The following is a 20,125-nucleotide window of genomic DNA, read 5'->3' on the forward strand; positions in this document are numbered from 1 at the left end:
TGATGAAAGCAAAAAATAATAAATAATGACTTTCTATGTTGGACTATCAGGAATATAAATTATTTCTGACAAAACAGTAACAGTTTGAAACAATTACCTGCAGGAAATTTATGTTCGTAGCATTCTAAACAGAGCTTTTGATAAATTGGAAAGGTCTAATAAAACAGAAAAAAAATAACGAAATCTTTTTTACAAAGCCGAAAAAGGAAGTCGGTTGAATACTGATGGTTTGTTAAATAAAGAGATGTCAATTTCTTCAGAATTCCACAGGAATAAGTGGCACAACTTTTACAGGATCTCCACCAACTTTCATAGTTGACAGGATAATAAGTTAATTACCAGATTAGCTATATACTTTGCCAATTGAATTATGTTTCATTGGCAAAATAGAGAATGCCTAAATCATATAATATGCAAATTTGCAATATTTCAATAGAAATGCTGGTTACTTTTCTGAGCGCGATATTCAGTTGAAGCTGCTGCTTTTCTTTCTTAAGTTGCAGAATCTTTTGCTCATGGGTGATGCATCCTAGAAGATAGCCCCATTAAATATTTAATCTAGTATATAAAATTCAAAATATTGTTGTTCCAGTCATCACAAAATAATTAGGAATTTTAGGGTGCTATTTTGGTATTAATACCTTGACTGCCATGTGCATCACTGATTAGTCGTACAGTCTTGCTCTTCGAAGCAGTACTCATCGAATGTAATTCGCAAGTTTTGTGTTATTTGAAGCCATGTGAGGCCCATTGTTTTACAAACATACAGATTTATATTGTTAAAATCATGTTTTCTTACTACTAGGGTCAGTTGCTCTATTAATGTTTACAAAGGATGATAAAAATTCCAAAAATAAAAAGAAAATGACAGTTATGTATTAAATTTCTTTTTCAAGAATTTTATGGCAGCATCTAAAATGAATATCAGATACTGAAAAATTTAATTGTAGTATAAAATTCAAAGTAGCATATCAAAAGATACCAAATAAGATGTGTGAATCACTGGCAATTCACATGGCTCTGCTAACAAAACAATCTAGGAAAGCACAGGGGTGTTTGTGCTCTGGGGAAACCCCGGAATTCCAGGGATTTTGAACTTCGATACCTGGAAATTCCGGGGATCGTCGTTCAAAAGGAAGTAGGAATAATAATGAATTATTTATTTTGATCTGGGTAATTTTGTTTGCTTTGAAAGCAGAAAACGCAAGGTCAGTGTGTGTGGTGAAAACTTTTCCTTTCTTTCTCCAAAGGCAGTGATAATGCGTGAAAAGGGGGAAAAACTTCTTTTTTGTTCTTTCCTTATTGCGAGTTATGACTCATATTCCCGGTTCTCGGACATTCTCTTCTGGATTCTTTTCGGCAAGTAGGCGTGGCAGAAAAAAAAGGGAGAGATTTCGTTCGACCAGATGTGCGATCACGTGACTCTGGGTTCTAAAGGTCTTATCTCTCCTGGCGTGGCGCCAACAAGTAGAGAAGGGGGATTTTTTGCCATATTAGCTATTTGTCATTGATCGCTTCTCAACTTTTTCCCTCCGCTGTGTAAAATTTTCGTTTCATTTATTGATGCACGTGTAAATTTTTCGTTTCGTTTATTGAAATATTTTTTTATTTATGTACGCAAGAGAATTTCACTATGAAATTTCTCGATATAAATAGTGATATTATACAATTAGAAGAAGGTGTACGGAATGCATTTAGGTGGAATTGGATTGAACGGAGAGATGGTAATGGGGATACCATCGGCACATGGTGCAAGAAAATAAATGTTGCTGGACAAGCATATTGTGTTTTTTTGTAACTCACTGCTGAAGTATGGTGGGAAAGGATTCAAGGCTTTCACAAATCATTCTAAAACTGTGACGCACATAAAATATTCAAAGTGCATTAGACATTCAATGACTTTTAAGTAATTATGCTAATTAAAAAAATACTGATGACTTACTGAAGACTGATTTTCGGCCATTGGATATAGTGACAAGAAAAGCACGCCAAGAGGTATTAATAACTTCGTTTATCACCGAGAATTCTCTTTCTTTCAATGTAGCTCCCAATTTAATTGAACTCTGCAAACAGTTGAGCCGCGATCAGACGGCACTAAACTCGTTGGAAATGTCCAGGACTACTGCATGTTATAAGATGAAATATGGGCTCACAAAAAGTATTAAGGAAAATATCATTAAAACTTTAAAGGAGACTCCATTTTCTCTAAATTTGGATGAAAGTACTAGCAATGCTCAAGAAAGTATACTGGCAATATTGGTGCAGTTTTATGACAACAATCAAAATGAAGTTGTAGTTCATCATTTTGCATCTCTAAAGATGGAATCTTGCAATTCAGAAGCTGTTTTTAAAGCAGTTGTTAATACTATTGAAGATAATAATATTCCATGGGCAAACTTAATTAGTGTAATGGACTCATGTAACACCATGCGTGGAAAAAAAAAGGGCGTTGAAACCAGACTACGATCAAACAAAGCACCCCACTTATTAGATATTGATGGTGACACATGTCACACAGCTAATAACTGTGCAAAAAAATTTGCTTCATGTTTTGATAGATACTTAGAAGATTTGTTTGATGACATCTATTTTGATATGAAAAGCTGCAGTAAAAGAGAAAATTTTTTCAAAATCTGTGAATCCCTTGCCATTAAAAAACTTAAGCCCTTGAAGAGACCAGACCATAGGTGGGTGTACATTTTATGTGTTTTAGAAAGAATCAAAGATCTGTGGGATGCTCTTATTGCATTTTATTTTCACTACTTGGATAAAACTGATAAAGGGGATTATTTTTCTTATGTTGAAACTGTATACAATAAAAGAAATATTTCTGCAGCTCAGAAAAAAATTGTTGAAAGGGTGTATTCTTGCTTGCATTCCCAACAACTCACAAAGGATGCTTTAGCTCGGAAAAAAACGAATACTAAATGGGTTATTTGTTATGCAAAACAAAACTTTATTGCATATGGCATTATATTCAGCAGTATTACCAGAGTTCAACACATATATTAAATTATTTGAAACAAAACAACCAATGCTTCATTTAATACATTCCAGTATTTATAAATTGATGGCAAAATTTTTCTATTTTTTTATGAAGTCAGAAAATATAGAGTGCACATCTTATAATGATTTATTAAAGGTTGATGTCACAAATCCAGAATTCCATCTACCTAGCAAAGTAATATTTACTGGTGCAGAAGCTTCCACTCTCCTGAAGAAATTATCAAAAAATCACCCAATAGCAAAAGAATTCCAAATTTCTCTGATGAAAGCTTATTCTGAGTACAATATTAGCTTTTGAAAAATTATCATCTTTTATGTACCATATTTTTAGTGATAAAGAAAAGTCAAAAGTAGAAGCTGAAATAAGGTTATACCAGAGTGATATTGATATCACCAAAGAAATGCTCTACACATCTGAAGAAAGTGGAAATCAAGTCAAGTGTACAATTGATAAATATTGGTCTAAAGTTTTTAATTTAAAAGATGATTTCACAAATGATTATAAGTATCCTACATTGGCTAAATTGGTCAAAGCCTGCCTTAGCTGCTTCCATGGCCCATTAGTGGAAAGTGCATTCAACTTAATGGATACACTTGTCACTGACTATAGAACCTCTCTTAAGATTGATTCCCTAGATGCAGTACAGACTATTAAATATGATTTAATGGCTTCTAAAGAAACCTCATGTGAAAAATATGGCTCAAAAAATCCAATGACTGATCCAATTCACAAAGATCTCTTACTGAATATGAACAGAAGTTGGAAAACATATCAAGAGGACTTAAAAACATGTATTTCAGATGAGTCACCTATAAAAGTCTCTGAAAAACCTTCTACATTAGCAGAAAAGCAAACTGCTTCTACCTCTGCATGTGCAGTTCTCGAGGAAATTTCTTCAACTGTAAATGAGGAAAATAAAAGTCAACCTTCCTGCAATTATGAAGTTCACCACAAAAGAAAGACAAGCCCACAAACATCAGAAAATAAAAAAAAAGCAGCAGAAATTAGATAATTTTTTTTAAAGAATTAATTCAGGTAATTTAAAATATTTACATAAAATGTAGTAGTTTATATGTTTGAAAATTCATGGTTATTAATTTTGCAAAAAAAGTAATTCATTGAACTTTTATAATTAGGTCATTCAATACTTCATAATTGTAATTTTTCATTTCTCCCCCCCCCTTCTCGAAACTCCAAAATGTCGGTAGTAAGTCCGTAAAAGTTTCAGGGGATTTTTTGGGGTCCCACAAACACCCCTGAAGTATGCTCTTAAAATTTATTATAGTTATTGTTGTAAATAGCTGGACAGATGTAACTTAATGCCTACTGGGAAATGGTAATACAATCAATCATTTAGATATCATCACTGAGAACATTGCCAAAAGTGCAACACAGGAAGGGACTGATTTTATACTCAGGAGAATGAGGAAGTTTCATCCCAGTTTTGGAAAACACCTGAAGAAGAAAACAAAAGGTCTCCCAGTTCTTTCCCTACCTTCAGACTTCTCTAGAAGACTTTTGGCTAGTCAGTATTTTAAGTGCTTCTGTACCACACCGATACTATATGCTACAAACATCTAAACTTCCTCCAGGATTTGAACTCTTTTAACACCAAAATCTCCTCTAGGATTTGAGCCTGGTCGTAACAATATGATTGTCAGTAGCTGTAATTGCTGTATAGCTCAGAGTGGATAAATTACAATAGTATAGCTTCTTTCTTGTAGCATGAAATATATGTTTAAATATGTGTAATTCATTTGTAACTTGTAATCCATTTTCAATGAATGATATTAAAAAACAGAATTAATAATTTTCTTTTAAATTTTAATATGGAATAGTATATATGTATTATTTTTTTGTAGGTTGTAATGAATGGATGGCAAATTCTATTATTATTAGCTATTCTAAAATGTATAAATATCATTTTAAGTGTTTTATATATGACTATCTGTATATTTGTGGTATGATATATATCATATATCTATATGTGTGTGTAATATAAGATAAAAAATATGTAAATCAAAATTATAATTTAAACTAATGGTAAAACTTTAATTCTCCCTCTCGGTTCTAAAAATCGTAATAACTTCTTTCAGTTGCATCATTTCAAGATCATTCCTTTTCACATGGCCTGTGTAGCGCTGATGATGTAATAATTGGGAACTAAAACTTCAAACTCAAACCAAAACCTTTCTCTTGGTATGCTTCCATCTTGCATAACTATGCACTTCAGCTTCTCTCTCTGCTCTGCTTGGATGTAATTTTGCAATACTGCTTCCTATTGCAGTAATATCAAAAATTTAAATGCTCTTGAACAAGGATGGTTAGAGTACCAAGCGAACTGTGACCACAAATATCAATTGCAAATAAAAATGGAATTAAAACTGCCTCAATTCCCAAGTTTTTTAGTTGGCTTTACCGAAAAATAATACGAAGCCAACATATTGGCATACGTTGCAGTCAGAATGCTTCCTTTTCAACATGAATCTACGATCTATCATATCTGGGTATTACGCATCAACGCTGCTCTGTCTTTTCCTTGCTTTTATTTCATGTATATATATATTTAATTTTTTGTATTTTGAATCAAGAAATTCAGAATACACAAAATTAAAGACTACCAAATCACATTTTGTGAATATTAGACTAACAAATCACATATTGTGTTGTGATTTATTAGTCATAAGCATAGCTGTAAATTTATGTTGATGCATTCTGTATAAATGTTTTGTTAAATATGATTGTCCATGAAGGCATTTTGCTGGTGCTTTTCCATATTCAGATAGCCTAATCTGATGGGTGTTTTCTAACTTTATCAGAAAACTTTTGAAAAAACATTATGGCTGAATTCAGACTGTGTTCCTATATGTGATAATTATCAATATTTCTATTTTAAAATGGAGTAAATACAAAGTACTTTTATATCATACTCATAATCCAATGAATTTTTATTCTTTACCTAAAGATAAAGTCGAGTGATTAATTTATGTTTCTTTAGAAAACAACTTGAGGCTACTTATTTGCAACACGCAGGAGCAGATCATATTTTTTTAGTTTTAAAGTGATGCTAAAACTGCTCTTATCTAAAAATTAGAGTATATTTTAAAAACAAGTCTTGCATTTCAAGCAGCCACATATATTTAAAACATAACAAATATTGTAAATCATTATAAGTGATATTTGCTCCTTATTTTTGAAGTACCAGTAATTTTTAAACTGTTGACCTGATCAACTTGTTAATTTTAAACAAACAGTATGCTTTTGATTCAATTATATATTATTGACAAATATTTAAGGCTACTAGAAAAACAAAGAGCAAAAATTTTAATTGCTATAAAAATAGTTTCTAGGCAATCACAGTATGTGTGCATTATAAACTTATCAGAAAATTAACAGGGCTTTTTTTTGTATTATTTCCAGAATCAGGATAAAAGTTTACAAGAATTCAAATATCTCAACAATGTCCCCAGCACAAAGCCACTAGTGCAAATAACTTATAAGTATTGTAAAACTAAGATTGGAGATTGGGTGTTAATTTTAAATTATGGAGTTCCCCCCCTTTTTGTTTGAGAATTGATCATGTTCACCTTATTTCATCATCATCAAAATGCCTAGAGACAAAAAGGCATCAAAAAGCCTTTCTGTGCAAAGTGCAACTCCCTTTATAATTTGGCACAAATTCATCATTTTAAACATTTTTAAGAGTTTTTAACTTAATTTTTGGAGTAGGTAACTAGAAAAGATTGTGCTTTATAAATCTGTTGTAAATATCATATTACTTATTCGTAGTAACTGTTCTCGATTAAGAATAGCTTGATGTATCCAGCTCAGTGGAGACCTACCATGCCTCTTTCTACTTATATATTTCTGTATTTTATTTTCTGTTATTGCTTCTGTGACCTACTACTGCAGCTGTAACTGAACTGTTTTGAATTTAAGAAAAGTTCTGATATTTATATTTGCACAGAAGGATTCGAAAATTATGTTGTGTTATTTAGGACAGCAGTTCAAAACCTATGGTACACATACCATATCATACCCTTGAAGGTACATGACGACTTAATCAGGTGTATCAAAAAAATTATGAGAAATGGCGGGAGATAACAAAGAGTTATAATAAATGCTGCTAGAAAAGCGAAATATTTAGAAAATTTAAACTCATCATTAAATAAAAGGGAAAAAAATATTCTTAAAATAGCTATTGATTCACTGAACCATTATTTTTAATGCAGCTTCCAATGCAGAGATTCCTTGTGCTTTACAGATATCCAAAAACTATAAAAATTCAACAATAATGTAATAGACACAATACAATAATTTATACAGAGATGTCTGAAGTACAAAGAAAATGACTCAGAAAGAAAAAGGCAAAAAAAAAGCATCGTATCGAAATGTAATGGATAAAAGATATAAAGTCTGCTATCTGTTTTAACCTCCCAGTATCTGGGGGAAAAAAAAAACACTGTTCTGAGAGAGCGCTGAGTAGGTGAGATGCCCAACGTTCATCTAATGTTATGCATTATGGCTAGCTAAAAGGCAGCTACAGTGTTGTTCTGGGGTACTCTGAAGTCTGGGAGATTTGGACTTCAACAAGAGAATAACATGAAGATATAACTGACAAGGCGTTAAAATGCTCTTTCACCATTTACAGACATTGAACATAATTGACAAGGCATTAAAATGCTCTTTCACCATTTACAAACACTGAACATAATTGACAAGGCATTAAAGTATCATTCACCATTTGCAAACATTGAACTTTCAGAAAGAACATTCTCAACTTATTTCTTAAACAGTAATTGTAACAAACAATATGATATTCCTGATTTAAGACTTCGGCAAGAAAAACAAGAAAGAATGATTCTAAACTTTTCAAATTTCATCCTGTCTTCACTGATTTTTAGGTGTACAATGTGATATAGCATTATTCATTTTGTGTTCAAGCGCAATGAATTTATATATATAATATAATATTATTCATTTTGTATTCAAGTGTAACAATTTTTAGATATACACTAATGATATAGTAGTATTTTTTTGTGTTCTAGTTATTTGTTCAGCTGTTAATATTTTCTTACAGACCGAGTCTTAAGTTTAGAATGAATGAAGTTGTTCTTTAGTTTAGTTATTATAGGTGCATTATTTTACTGTAATGCAGCACTATTTCAAGAATGCATAGATTTTTTTTTTTTTTTTTTTAATTTAGATCTTATTCAGATTCAACAAATTCATCAATTTACTCATTTCCATTTTAAGAAAGCTGATAATGAAAATAATTATTATACATTAATAAAGTTGTCTTTTAATTTAAAAGTATGTGTAGTCATTGTTTAAAGTAACGTTTATAGTTTATACAGACTCTTGTAGTGCGCTTAAATCATTAGAAGCTTTTTCCCATACTCAAAATCCAGTCATAACTAATGTAATGATCAGTCTCTGATTATATTTTTTTTTTTCTAATTCATTAGGTGAGTCTAATAATGGTCGAAAAGTTTTAATGGTAATCAAAATAATACAGTACTAAGGTATACTGCAGAAATTTTAGAGGAACAAGGAGTTCTGAAGGAAGTGTGAGAGGTACTTTTTAAGTACAAAGTCTTATTAGCGGATATGTGAAAGAAAAAAAGTTAGGAACTACTGATTTAGAGCAACTTAGACAAGAATTTAAAATTTGCTAATGGCTGCAGTAGGAAACAAGCTGAGTGATCAGAAATTTGATAATAGGCATTTTGTGTTAATTTGAATTAAAATTATGTTTACTTAACAACATTTTGTAATGGAAAGAAAAAGTATTTTGAATGATTTCATGATTATTCTGCCTGTATTTTATATTTCGATTTAAGTATTCATTAGATCATTTATTTTCATTGCTAGGATAATTCTTCTGAAAATGAACAAGATTGTCATGATGGTGAAGACAGTGTATCAGGTGTGCGAAGACCCATGAATGCTTTCTTTATCTTTTGTAAACGCCATAGAGATATAGTACGAGAAAAATATCCTCATTTGGAGAATCGCAGCATCACAAAGATTTTAGGAGAATGGTGGGCAAACTTGGAACCTTCAGAGAAAACATCATACACTGCTTTGGCCAAACAGGTTGTTATGTGTGATTAATATACATATTTTAAATGGAAACATCAGTTTCTAATAATTTAAACTGAATTAACTGTTCATCTTTATTTTGAAAACAATAACTTCAGTATCATATTAACTTTTATTTCGAAAAGCAAGAAAAAATGGTTACCTCATTGAATTTCAAACTTTTAATACATTTCATATAAAATTTGCCTGCAAATTATTCACAGTTGTACAATATTTCTACAATTCTCAGTCACTTTTTCAAACATTTGAATATATTATGAGCTATAAGTAACACTTTTTAAATTTTTTTAATATTGAGAATTCAGTTTTTTCTGGGGGATGGTCTTTTATGATCTGTTTTGAAGTTAATTTTCTCCTCATAATAATACTTCAGTTTCCTGCTTTGATGTTTTTTCTATCAATATTTTATTATGTATGCAACATGGATGAAAAATTTCCTGGAACTAATAAATTTTAAATATACAGGGTGTTTATAAAGTCCTGGACCCATTTTGATGTTTAATAACTCATAAAATAATAAAGGTAGATTAAAATTAATAACATAAATGGCTAGATTGACTCAAAAAGTTTCATGACCCTTGTCAATGAACTTCCACATGTGCCCCCTTCGTCGCACAGAGAATATCAAATCGATATTCAATTTCGGCTTTTAGGTCATCAATGTCTGACACTCTCCTCCTGTAAATGTCGTCCTTTACAAATCCCCAAAGGAAAAAGTCCAGTGGCGTTATATCAGGTGATCTGGGTGGCCAAGGAATTGGACCTCCTCGCCCAAACCATCTTCCTGTAAAATGGTCATTCAAAGAACTACGAACGATGGTACCCCTATGAGGTAGTGCACAATCTTGCTGCAAAAAGACATGTGGCTGAAGTTCTTCTAGTTGTGGAAATGAGGAGTTTTCCAACATGTGTAAGTATACAACTGATGAGACTGTCTTTTCTGTAAAAAAGAAAGGCCCAATGATTCGGTCCACACATTAGTCCACACCACACATTAACCTTTGGGGAATCCCTTTGTGCCTCATGGTATTCATGGGGGTTTTCAGATCCCCATATGCATCAAAAGTAAACGTGACATTGCAATAGTTGCCAAAAACAAAAGAGGGAAAAATTCAATTAATAAGCAAACAATATTTTGAAAAGTACAGATATTTATACTGGAAAATGAAATTATCTGAAATTAACCACACGCACAGACGATATTTACAAAAGTAAAGATATTCAAACCTGAAAAGGAAAATATCTAAGTTATTCCATCAATAAATGCCATAAGTTTGTTTATATCTTCATTATTTTATGAGTTATTAAACATCAAAATGGGTCCGGGACTTTATAAACACCCTGTAGATGTGGAATATTCTGGATTTTGTAGTTTGTATGAAATGAATATGTTGCTTTAATATTCAAATATCAGAAAAGTTTTTTTACTTTGCTTCTAAGAACAGTCTGTAGCAGGTATTGCATTTTAATTATGTAAATTAAATTGAAGTTTGAATTATTCAAAACATTTTGTTTACATATCGTGTAGTGTAGTATGTGTAATGATATCGATTTGTTACATGACAAGAATTTTGCTTTAGTTATATCTGTAAGTTGTGTTGCTGTTCTAATATTTTAAGTTGCATGTCATTTTTATTCACTATTACTTATCTAATGGGAAGCATAGAATTAATATTTGTTGAATATGAAATGGTTGCATATCGTGTTCGTATAAGAGCTAGAATAATTTTGAAAAGGCTTTAGGTGCTTTTGATCCCTGCACAGTTTAATATACCTGAATGTCCTCCAACTTCATTATAATAAAACTTCAGTGCTTTATAATTTCTTTTAAAAAGAAATTCTTTACTTCCCTTAGAAAATAAACTGTGAGAAACAGAACAACATGATTCTTTACTTTCTCCAGGGTCTGTGTAAAATCCTTCTAATATACAGTTTCACATATAAAACAGTCATCTATACCAACTGCTGGCATTAAAAAAAAAGTGTTTTCTAATGCCTTATTCAGCATTTCTAATAATTTGGGTTTTTGTTTATTTCTAAAATGAATTATATGGTTTGACAGCTTTAATTTTGGAAAAGTTATTTGTATTTAAATGAACAGTTAGGTTTTTCTTGTTTCTAAGTAAATAAAAATCTGCATATCACTGGAGCCCATTCATAACGTCATAACAGTGTGAAAAGAAATGCTCTTTAAGTAATAGTTGCATTTGTAAGTGGTTTTTTGATTGGCAAAAAAATTCTATTTTTTCATGTAAATTAGTGATGCATGTGCTTCAATTATTCTATATTGACAAATAAAAATACGTATTTTCCTGTAAATGTGTATTAGGAATTTATATCAAGTTCTCACTGGGGTATAGAAACATTTCTTACTATTATTTTATTAAAATTTTCTCGTAATTTAATTCAGAGTTTGTTCTCATTTACCAGTGATATTTTTTGTGTTTAAAGGAACATTTACTAAATATTGTAAATTTTAGTAAATGAGTGTGTGTTATATACATTTGTACATAAACATTCTTATGTGTGTTTGTGTGTGTGTGTGTGCTGTAGCAAACATTTGCTTACATATGTTGAAAATAATATTCATATGAACTGAATTTTATATACTCAAGGATTCAGCTTTTAAACATATGTAATTTTACTCTTAGATTAATTATAATGACCAGGAATAGTTGAGCATAAGTGCTGTTTAATGCTTATATATGAGAACTTACATTTATTCAAATTGAAATAAATCCCAAACTCCTTAAAACTACAAGTGCAGAATGTGATTGACAAATAGAGGTGTAGAAAGGTAATTACAAAGTTTACTGAATATCCTTTTTTTTTTTTTTTTTTTTGTTGATATAAATTTAAATTTTGGGGGGGTGAATACTGACAGAAAAATTTTCTGACAATTCTATAATAGTTTTCACCCTATTGGGTAGATCTGCTCCTGTTTTCTTGTTATGTTTCAAAGATGAACATTGAGTTTTTCCTTGTTACTTTCCTTCTACTCAGAAAACAGCTAATTTGATATTTTTATTGATAACATGAACATACTGCCTTTTTGCAGACACAAACAAAAATGTTTGTCTCTGGAAAATCCTGCTTTCTATTTAGAATTCTAGTTCTAAAATTCTTTTGACTAGATCTTTCTTTTCAGCATGAAATGTAATAAATCTGAACAAAAATTTAATTTTTGCTTAATCAGTCTTTGTTTCTCATATTGAATTCATGGTTCTTTATTGGTATCATTTAAGGTGTAATTTTGACGGAACTTAAAAACTTAAATCTTTATATACTGAATATTTGTATCTCCTTTTGCACCATGTTATTCAAAATCTTAAATATGATTCAAATCTGGTGGAATATTCAGATTTTAAGCTTGTACTTCTTTAATTTTAAAGACGTTTTATGCAATTCCAAATTGTTCCTGAAATTTTACTTTAGCTTTATCGTCAGAAAGCTCATGAAATTTCATAAATCTGCAAACTTCACTTTTACCTGTAAAACCACATATATTTTTATAAGTATTTGGTGTTTGGTTCATTTTTCTTTATGTGTTCCTTTTCTTGGGAGGGAGGGTTACAAAACTTTCAAAAATTTATCATTAGAATGAATTTCTTTGTCATTTTATTGACAGGTAATAGGATTCTGAAGCTTTCTTTGTAAATACATAATGTTCATAACTTGAAAAACTGTCAGAAACTAATTTAATGTATTTATGCAGTCATTACAGATTTCATCTTCAAGCTTGCACATTTTAAATGAAATATGGTTTCTTCACAGTTTTCATTCATTGCTAATAATTTTAAATAATTTAAACAGTATGATCAATTGGCCAATCAAGAAGTAACCAGGTAATAGAGAAAATAAAACATAGATGTATTTATTACTCATTATTTGCCCAGTCTAGTCTCATGGTGTCATGAGTCTGAATTTTCTTTGTTTCTTGGGAGGGGGCTCAGATTAGGGGGTGGTGAATTGGAAACTGATAAAAGAAGGGCTGTCTCCTAGGTGAGGAGGATTCTGCTAAAATGATCACCTTCATTTAAAATTGTCTGAAACTAAAATGCTGTGCTGTAATGTGATGGTGAAAATCTAGGTTGTGGTTAGTGGCTGAGGTTTGCTTGCATAATCTGTTCCACTGTGAAAGTATCACAGACAAGTTAAAAAAAAAAAAAAAGAGTGTCTATAAGTCTATTAATTTGATAATGCAAACAGCAAATGCAGATGAGAGTTTAACTGAAACGTATGCAAAATGTTTCCCAAATGCTTTTATAGCAGTTAATAATAACATACTGGTCCTAAAGAAAATTTTAAAATTTGTTTTTTAGGAACTTGGATGAGTAAACACAGAATTAGCTCTTTGTAGGCAGTTAATAAATTCAAGAAAAATCTACTGTTGTGATTTTATTACTTTGTATAATTTCTGCATATAAACTGATGCAATGTAGTGCTTTGATTGCATAATCAATGAAATGTTCAGCACTGTTAGATAAATTTTGTTTATATTTATGGTAGTTCATAATTTTGTCTTGAGTAATTTTATTGCCTTGATTTATATATGTTTTTCTGTCATGTTTTCATTGTATTTTTATTATGATTTTATTAATTGTGTACAAGACTGACACCTTTTAAGTATTTATTTATTACCTGTCCTGATGTAAAATGGTGAAAGAAATCTGTCAGATTTAAAGGAATTTTCATTTTTTGATTTGATTGTAAGATATTTCTATTTTTTTTTGTATCAATTTCCATTAAAATTTAAGTATTTTTATATTTTTAAAGTAAATTTGCCTTTTTACCGAATGCTTTAAAGGCATTAAACTTTTATATTACATTGTAATAAATTGCTCCTTTCCATAGATAGTAACTTTTCCAAACTGAAATTCATATATTTATGTTTATATTTACATATGGTATTTTTCAGTACAAAGAAGCATTCATGAAAGCACACCCTGATTTTAAATGGTATAAATTGCCTACACCTCCAGCTAGAACACTGGTTACTAGACCTTCGAACAGTAGAAGTGGTCAGGTACAAAATGATAAGAACTACCACAAGTCTGGAAATTGTGGCATAACTTTAGGAAAATTAGTCGGTTAGTACACATTTCTGAAGGTACTAAGCTGGAAATGTTGCTATTATTTTATTTATAATTAATTCAAAATTATTGGACATATACTAAAACATGAGCTAATTTATATATTTAAAAACGAATATTTTTCTATTCAAATATGATCTATTCCAGAGATTGTATGTGAGTGAAAACTTGCATAACTGAGGTATGTTTTCTAAGGTCAGACAAATTTTTTCATGTATCTTGACTTTTACTATAAGACTATTTTAAAAATCTCTTATGTAGTATCCCAAAACTGCTAACCTGTGAGAATAAATATATTACAGAAATAGTCCTTGCAATTTACAAAGAATGTACATGTTATAGATTATTTTTGCACTAAGAAAATTCTTATCTTGGAGCTTGGAATGTGGAACCAGAACTATTTCGTTTTGCCATTTTTCAATATCTGTATTTTCCTTTCTTAAACTTTTTTGGTACCCAAAAGTGTTCTTGCTACATAATATTTTTTCATCTGAAGATGATTTATATTAAAAATGACATTTAAAAAATTTAAGTGCATTTTATAAAAATTCAGGTTGCTATGTATTGGTTACTGCTACTTTGCATTTATTACTGTTACTTATCCTTTACATTTTATTTTTTAATTTGATTTATTCGTTATTCTCTTCACAGATTGATTGTTAAAAAAGAAGCTAGCATGTGAAGTAAAATTTCGTGTGAGGAAAAACATGGCTTAAGTATTTTTAGGTATTTACATGCTATCCTTTTGACCATGAAATTGTTGCCAAGCAGCACGATTTAGTGCCTGTTATGGATAAGTATTAGGTCACAACAAACTCATAACATCTTCACTTTTGTTTGTAGCAATGCAAAATGAAAAATTCTGACAAAAGAATTAACGTGTTAAATGGGAAAAAGAGCATTTGTGGGTGGCCGACAAAACAGTAATTGGTTGAAGCAGTCGCTTGCAGGAAGTTTTGTACTCATAGCATTCATAATAGAACTTCCAGTAAAATCAACAAAGCATAACAAAGCGGTAGAATTCAATGCAAGCTTTTTTATATGAATTTATATGAAACACAAAAATGAATTAGGTTGAATACCTCTGCAGAAGTTTCTATTTGATGGACTGTATAGAGAGACTGATGAATGTTTTATTGTAAAAGTTGCACACAGAAGTGGGGCTCAGAACTCTGCTGAAACAACTGACACAACTTTGGCAGGATCATAGATAGCCAATTTTCAGTAACAACTCAAGCCAACTGTCACGGTTGATGGAATAATACTTATTTTTATAATGATAAGTAATTTTTTTCCCTCTTTCATTAAGTTATTGCATTTGAAATTGCAAACAGCATTAACTTCTTATTTAGTGATTTTTCTTAATTTGTATGTTTATTTGAAAACCAGTTGCTTAATATGCATTACAGATGTACTTTATTTTAGTGCATTTCATAGATATGATGCTTTTCTGGAAATCAAATATTTGTGGTTCTCTTGCATTGAGCTGCTGATGATGCTATTTTTCTAACTGCATTCATTTACTTCTGTCTCACTGTTCCATTCTAATAAATTTTGCAATATTTCTATCTTTTTTCTTGTTGTTTAATTGAAATAAGACCAAAATACTTATGATAGCCTCTGCTTATTACTGTATTTGTTTCTTAAGTATATAAAGACTTATTTTTTATCACTAAAATATCCAAACTTTCAATTTCTCTCTCTCTCACTTTTTTTAAAGAATATAATAGTATTTCCATAAATTTCATATATATAATGCATATACTTTCAATTCTTATAACTTTTCAAATTTTTTCATTAAGAATGAGAATTAGGACTATAAATTGTTGTCTGTAATCTCATTTTAAGTCAAAAAGCTTTCGATATTAATGTTGGAGAAAAAAAGGCATATAGGATGCAGAGACAAACTGAAAGCTAGAATTCTTATTTCAACCAGTCAGTTATGAATGTGAAGAAAATGTTTTTCAGTCAAGTGCTACTTCATTGAAGGCATAAATGAAACATTTGATTATCTTATTTATATATTAATGCATATGTAGTGTAAACATAACTTTTATATACACTGGAGAAACATAATGTAGTATTACTGTATGCATAGTGAAAGTATGATATTTTTATGCATATTTATATAAAGGGTTAATTTTATTTAATAAAGGTTGTAATTAAAGTTCCACTATGAAATGATCGTAAAAAGAAAACTACTGAATCAAATATCAAACTTGGCAATTTTATAAAGGATGTCATGGGAATTTATTTTCCATGGAAAAAAAAAAAAAAAAAAACAAGAAACCTCACCACAATGAGCAAATGACGCTCTATGCAATATTGTTAAATGGAATAAGGGTTGGAATCTAACTTAACCTTTTGTTACACGGGTTTAACATGTTGTATACCCTTAAGAAACATTGACCTAAACAAAATCATCATTTAAAGGCGATGGAAGTCAAGTGTGGCATCTGTGTAATGGAGAAATCCATTCGTAAAACCCACAAATTAGCGATTAGAATATCCTGAGAGCACAAATCACTCGCAAAAGTTGTGCATTCCAAAAATCGTTTTCTTACAGATGGCTAATTTAAGAGTTTTGAAGCCTCAATTTGGCCCAAGACATGAAGATATTGAATTAAAACAGTTTTAATTGATTCTAAAAAAAACTGTCTGTGATATTATGCAAAACCACAATGACTTGTAATTGGTTTACGGTAGGAAGAAACAAATGATTTATGCAAATGCGCTTTACACGTCATTTGATTTTTCAGGTAAAAGTGAGCATATTTATCAGAGTTCTCATTTTTGTGAATCGACAGTGTCTGAAATGTTATTATGAATGTGATAGCAGTGAACGGTGTGCATTGCAAAGATATCGTTCAGTAAGAGGAATATGCCAAGGGCCAATGACAGTGCAGGGCTTGAGGAAAATGAGGGCAAAGTTTGAAGCCACGGGTTTGTTATCTGTTGCGCCTGTTAGGGGAAGGAAATCTCCTTATGAGGAAACCAAGGAGGTTGTTGCATTAGCAGGGGAGGAAGCAACAATGGAAAACACACATGGTACGCACAGTAAATGGATATACCATGGTGTATGGTGCACAAAATTGTCCGTAAAGTGCTGTAGTCCTATCCATACAAAATCAAACATGTTCAAGAACTTAACAATCCTGCTGCAAGAGAATCTTTAGCTTTGAAATTCCTTGCATGGATGGAAGTGGACGAACATTGGCCATGGAACGTTTTGTGGGCAGAAGAGGCCCATTTTTACTTAAATTGAAATGCCAAGACAATATGAGCCAAACAATCCCTCATGTTATTCCCCCAGTTCCATTGCATTCTCCTAAAGTCACCGTTTGGTGTGGTATGACTGCTAGTTTCATAATTGGACCATGACTGCACTCTGAGGACATGCACTCTGAATTTCGTGATACCTTGTAAGGATCTTAAGTTTTACTAAAGTTTATTTTATTTTAAAACTATACTATCACTTCTTATTTTCTTCTTCTGGCCAGAATTAAATGCTTTAACTTGTTTATGCAAATTGTCTTGCTAATGCCAAGTACTTAAATTGTGGCCTTTTGCCAAGCGAGGGAGAGAAGGAGTTTTTAGGAAGCATGCCGCTTGCCACTGTAGTTTTACGAGTTTTCACTCTGTTGCTGGTTGCTTTTAAGGCCAGAGGTTTAGCCCTCTTGTTATTTGCGAACGTATTGTAGTTTAAGCAGCTCGGCGTACTACATACGTACCTTTCATTTAATAAAGACCAATCTTAGTGCTAGGCATTTGTATACTAATTCAAAGTTAGATTTTAGTTAGAGTTTTAGTTAGTAGTTCTATATTCTTACGTTCAGACCACGAGTGGTTGGTCTCTCTATTCCGAAGTTTCGGAAATACCTGTAAAAGATAGAAAATAAAGGGTTTCGTATACCCTTCCTGTTTGTGTTATATATTTCACACCTTCCTGAACATAGTTTGAGTAAGCTCTCTTTTCCTATTCAGGACCATTCATGTTTCCAAAGCAAATCAAGAGAAATACAAGTACTGATAACCTTAACTGCAGCAATGTGGCATTTTATGCATTAAGGGGCACCATTGCACATTAGTACATGTGTCACACAGTTACTTAGGCAACATTTCATGAATAAATAGATTATGGGCCGGCACTTCCCTACCTCTTGGCCACCTTGGTCACCAAACCTCAAACCCTGTCACTTTCGGCTATGGGGTTATCTCAAGAGCAGTGCTTATGGTAATAATGTAAACAATTTGGCAGATTTGAAAGATGCGATACCAACATGTCCATAACATGCCTCCTGATTTGCTAAGAGCTGCTGTTGAGAATACAGTAATACAATATAACTTGCTTTCGGAAAATGACAGACACCACATTGAACATGCTTTGTAACAGGTTTCAGAAATGATTAAACACATTTTAAACCGATGTCTTTATGTTTTATTTCGTTTAACAATATTGCAAACAGCGCCATTTTACCCCTGGTGGTGAGGCTTTGAACTTTTTCCTGCACAAAGTAAATTTCCATGATCTTCTTTGCACAATTACCAAGTTAGATAACCATTTGGTCCAGTAATTTTCCTTTTGTGACCATTTCAAAGTGGAACTTTAGTTATGTGGAGTCATATGAAAAGTTGTTTAGGGATGCTGTGACCAGATTTTTTGCTAATGACCAGGTTCATGCTCATCAAAATTTTTTATGACAGAGTACTTCAAAACATCTTGTTGAATCCCTTGAATGAATTGGACCCACCAGCGGCCGAGCGGTAAAGTCGCTGAACACTGGTAGTTCGGTCCGAGGTTCGAATCCCGCGAACGGGCTGGCTGCATGGGCGTTTTCGTGGTTTTCCCCATGTGTTACGTGTATACGAGCCAGTTTCCCTTAGAAAGTCTTACCCCTGCTTAAACAGATAGCCCTCGAGGCTTTGCCATACTCACACACACACCCCTTGAATGAATTAGCTAGATTACTCCCCAGACATGAATCCAATTGAAATTATGCGAGACGCTTCAGTCCACTGAATTGCAGCATGCAAAATGCTTCTCTGAAGCCTCCAAAACCCGAAAAGTGCACTTTGAGAAAAGCATTATGCAGTTACTCAACATCACCAATAGTTCGGTAAATTCTTTGAAATAAGGTGTTTGCATTTCTGTAAAAGGTGACTGTAAACTTTAAAAATAATAATAATAAAAATGTTTGTTGGAAAACGGGAGGCCAAATTTTCATGATTTTAAAATTTCCATAAATTTGACTATAACTAATTTTTTTTATTAATCAGCTGGTAAAAATGGAAATTGTTAAAAAAAGCGCTTTTGAGCAAATTGTTTTTAGTAATTTTTCAATAAGTAATGGGTAAGTTTTATTTCTGTCAGCATTTTTTAATTTTGACAAGCAGGGTTGCCACGGAACCTGAAAAACTGGGAAAAGTCAGAGAATTTAAATATTTTAGTCAAAATCTTGAAAGTTCAGGGAATTTCATATGGTGATCCCCCCCAAAAAAGCAATTTTTATGGCAACTTGGACGTGATCACTTTTCTTGGAGAATTAGGTATCATGTGGGTGTCATTCAGGCAGCTGGCGTAAAGCCAATTTTTCCAGCTCCAATCAGATTGTCTTTTAGGAAGGCAAAGCATGTTTCCAGCAACTTGGGTTTCCAGTAACCTTGAGAATCGAGAGATTTGCATGCGCTCATGTTGAATGAAAGAAAATACTTTTCCATTCTCGTATAAAGCAAAATTGGTTTAATTCTAGTACATGGTACACATGGGATTTGGTGACTTTATGATAAGACGTAAACGGGACATTTTGGTGTTGTTGACAGTTTTCAAAATTTTGCCAAGGCTTTACCATATACTAGGATTTTACAACAAAATCTTTTAAACCTTTTTTTTTTTTTTTTTAAAAAAAATTTTTATAAATGC

The 20,125-nt window shown here is 31.6% G+C and overlaps 1 protein-coding gene across 7 annotated transcripts in view; it reads left to right on the forward strand.

The window, feature by feature from the left end:
* Positions 1 to 20,125, forward strand: part of LOC118185644 (uncharacterized) — a 390,931-nt gene that overhangs the window by 292,579 nt on the left and 78,227 nt on the right. For 6 of the 7 annotated variants that reach the window (XM_085806965.1, XM_085806962.1, XM_085806964.1 and 3 more), the window contains exons 2-3: positions 8,882 to 9,106; positions 14,031 to 14,202. In XM_085806965.1, coding sequence (XP_085663091.1) covers positions 8,951 to 9,106; positions 14,031 to 14,202 — 328 coding nt within the window. In that variant the 5' untranslated portion in view covers positions 8,882 to 8,950. Of the gene's footprint in view, positions 1 to 8,881; positions 9,107 to 14,030; positions 14,203 to 20,125 lie in introns of those variants that run through there. The other variant, XM_085806969.1, reaches the window with a different exon arrangement.

This window comes from Stegodyphus dumicola, chromosome X1 (genome assembly GCF_044657685.1).
Source record: "Stegodyphus dumicola isolate Sdum_Otavi_A_Nest chromosome X1, ASM4465768v1".
Taxonomy (NCBI): Eukaryota; Metazoa; Arthropoda; class Arachnida; order Araneae; family Eresidae; genus Stegodyphus; species Stegodyphus dumicola.